General features: G+C 36.6%; 1 protein-coding gene across 2 annotated transcripts; it reads right to left on the reverse strand.

Annotated features, from left to right (window-relative positions):
• Nucleotides 1-232: 232 nt before the first annotated feature.
• On the reverse strand, nt 233-1,911 carry LOC145731546 (3-hydroxyacyl-CoA dehydrogenase type-2-like). Of its 2 annotated transcripts, none has more exons than XM_081983375.1 (5): nt 1,804-1,911; nt 1,591-1,749; nt 792-950; nt 490-736; nt 233-437 (listed from the first exon to the last, which is right to left on the reverse strand). In XM_081983375.1, exons 1-5 carry the CDS (start codon nt 1,813-1,815, stop codon nt 283-285), a joined length of 732 nt encoding a protein of 243 aa, XP_081839501.1. In that variant the 5' UTR covers nt 1,816-1,911; the 3' UTR covers nt 233-282. The 2 variants fall into 2 exon arrangements, with proteins under 2 accessions (XP_081839501.1, XP_081839500.1); XM_081983374.1 differs by having other exon boundaries at nt 233-446.
• Between the last annotated feature and the right edge of the window lie 1,315 nt (nt 1,912-3,226).

Raw genomic sequence — 3,226 nt, forward strand, 5'->3', positions numbered from 1 at the left:
TTTGCGACAGTTAGTAACCGTAATTCATCTGTTCTTAACGCGTTAAACGTTACTTTGTTGAATGACATAAGTTGTTAAACAGATGTTTGACCACTTTTCAGTAATGTTCAATCTAGTTTAGCACACCTACAGTGAATTGCAGTGCTTTTCCAGTCAAATACGTTAGATATCATTGGAAAAAGCATAAAAATTACTACAAAACTCTTTTCCGAGATATTGCAAATTACGTAAATTATATTCTTTATCAAAATAGTTTATTGTTAAATGTATAAAATTTGAGTGTCAACAGCTGTCCATTCTAATTAGAACCGACTTGGTAGAGGGCGCCTCGATCGCCTTCTTAACCAACTCAGCAAACTTCAGCGGTTCTTCACCGTGCTCAGAAGTGACGTGGTCGAAACAACTTCTAATCCCACTAAAACCGTTCCCAGCCTCATCTGCAACACCTATTTACTATTTTAGTATATCTGGCAACTCTGTAATACTCACCGGTACTTCCGGTCATAATACTGAAACACCTAACTTGTATGCCGGCCAGATCAGCGTTTAAAGCTTCAGTCATCCGGATTACGGCCGCTTTACTGGCAGCGTAGGCGCATTCTCCTCCATCCCCTTGGAACGCTTTGTGACTGGTCATGTTTATGATTACACCCCGGCCGCTGCCCTTTTTGGGGATGTTCCTAGCCAATAAGGGCACAGCATATCTAATTACGTTGAAAGGGAGTAGGACGTTCTCCTATTGGGTTTGTTGCTTTAAATTACAGGCCGTGGTGTAAGTAAGCAAAACTTACATAAATTACATCAGCGTAGTCTTTCAGCTGTAAAGGGTTGTGGGGATTGTAAATGGGGGTGGTTTTATACCGGTCGATGCAGTTTACCACCCCATCAAGTTTGCCATATTTTTCTTGTATAACTGCTATCAGGGTGAGAGTGTCTTTCTCTTGGCTGGCCTAAAACCTTAAATTAACTAAAGTCACTCACTTAAGCCTGGTTTATAAAACAAAATTTAAATTTAGCATTAAACTAAATAGTAATTAAAATTAATTAAATACTATTAACTTTAAGAATAAGAATAGTGGTTTTAAATCAAGACGTTCATAAATGAAATTTAACATTTAACTGTATCTCCTGACTTTGGATTTACTGAAAATTCTAAATTCTCTTAAAGTTAACGCTAAAGTTAAATCATCTTGCTACTGCGCAAACGTCCCCAATGACACAATCAGCTGATTTGTGTTTTGAATTTGAATATTTGGTTATGGTTTTTCCTAGCAGCTAAAGGTTAGGGTTAAACGGATAAACTGAAGCCTAGTAATATTTGGTTTTTCCAATTTCTATTTTTGTGTTTGTGTATTCCAAAATCACAACACTGGGTATGTGGGAATCCAGAATGTCACTTAATATTTTTGAGAGTAGACCTAGGATGTTAAATGAGCGCAAATGACAACTTTGGCCTTTAGCAGTCATTGATTTAAGACTTGAAATATTTCTTTTATGAACGCCATATTTTTTTAGAGTGACAGCTAAATTTAAATCTAAATTTAAATTTTGTTTTATAAACCAGGCTTTACACCAAAGTTTTGCTAGTACATCAATTGGTAGGAAAATAGCTTTGTCGTCTCCGTAGATGTGCAAATCTTCGTCAGGTAGATCACAGATAATAACTCTAGCGCCCTCTTTGAGGAGTGTTTCAACGGTGGCTCGGCCGTAGTCGTTTGAGGCTCCACCTGTAACCAGAAAAACCGAATCCTACCACACATCATTTCTGATACACTTTCTGGTCTATTAGAGGGGGTTTGTTACCTTGATTGTCATTGTGTTTAGGTCATTTTCAATGTTGGTAACACATCACTAACTGGCACCTAACTGATGTTTCTAATAATTATCATTTAATTACTGGAGTGTGTTTTGAAGATTGCTTAGTTAGATAACAGTTATCTTATCAAAAGTGGCATTGTTGGGAAATTAAATATAATCCAGGGGATTTAGGAAAAGTTTTGTGGGTTGGTTAAAATGGTCACGCTATTTGATATTTACCAGTAACACTTAACCGAAAAACATCACTGGAATCTGCATAGTTAGATAACTACTATATTATCTTATCAAAAATTTCTAGGGGAATTAATTATTATATTACCTTTCGGTTGATTTAGGAAAAATCCAACATCATTAAGCGCTATTACGTGTACATCAGCAAAAATCGCCGGAGCTCTTCTTCTTCGATAGTAATTCACGCAAGTTACGTTCACTTTTCGATTCAATTACCCGTTCACTTAATTTTAATTGCGATTTAAACTGCGCTCGCCATTCGGAAAAAATGCATCATTGTTGACGGGCGAGTGATTAATTAATCCGAGGTTAACCGTAGCGGCGATTAAGAGTTCCTTCTTTGCCTTTTTAATTGCTCCACTGTGATATTTCGAGCCTTTAATGTGTTGCTCCGATTTCACATTTCCAACACGAGCATAACAGAGAGTGTTTCAAAATTATGCAAAATTTGGTCATATTTAGAGCACTTCTATCAGATCTATCGAATGAGTTGGCAACGTGGTTTCTACGATGTCATCATGTCAAAGTGAGTAGGTAACAGAAACCTGTCTAATGTCATTGACTTGAGGACACCTGTCACCTGTCTAGTAATGTACAAACAAGTGACGTTGCCATGATTCCAAAAAATGTCATTCACCAGGTTAATAGGGGAGTTAAAAAAAATTGAATTTGAAGAAACGAGGGTTTAAAAATCTCTTGAACTTTCAAAATTCTGTCCTTAGATGGCCTGGTGAATTTAAAAGAGTTTACCTTGGCGGCCTGCGACGCCATTTTGTCTGTCATTTATTAAAACTACGTGAAATCTCCTTTAAAATGAGGTGCAAGTCAATATTTTGACAGAAAATTCAAACTGTCGACCTGGATAGCCATTTTGTCTGTCATTTCTTGAAACTACGTCAAATTTCCTTTAAAATGAGGTGCAAGTCAATAATTTAACAAAAAATTCAAAATGGCGGTCTGGAATGCCATTTGGTCTGTCATTTCTTAAAACTACGTGAAATTTCCTTTAAAATGAGTTGCAAGTCAATATTTTGACAGAAAATTCAAAATGGCGGCCTGCGACGCCATTTTCTCTGTCATTTCTAGAAACTACGTGAAATTTCCTTTAAAATGAGGTGCAAGTCAATATTTTGACAGAAAATTCAAAATGGCGGCCTGAAACGCCATTTTGTCTGTC

This window comes from Ips typographus, linkage group LG7 (genome assembly GCF_016097725.1).
Source record: "Ips typographus isolate SLU linkage group LG7, UJ_Ityp_2.0, whole genome shotgun sequence".
Classification (NCBI taxonomy): domain Eukaryota; kingdom Metazoa; phylum Arthropoda; class Insecta; order Coleoptera; family Curculionidae; genus Ips; species Ips typographus.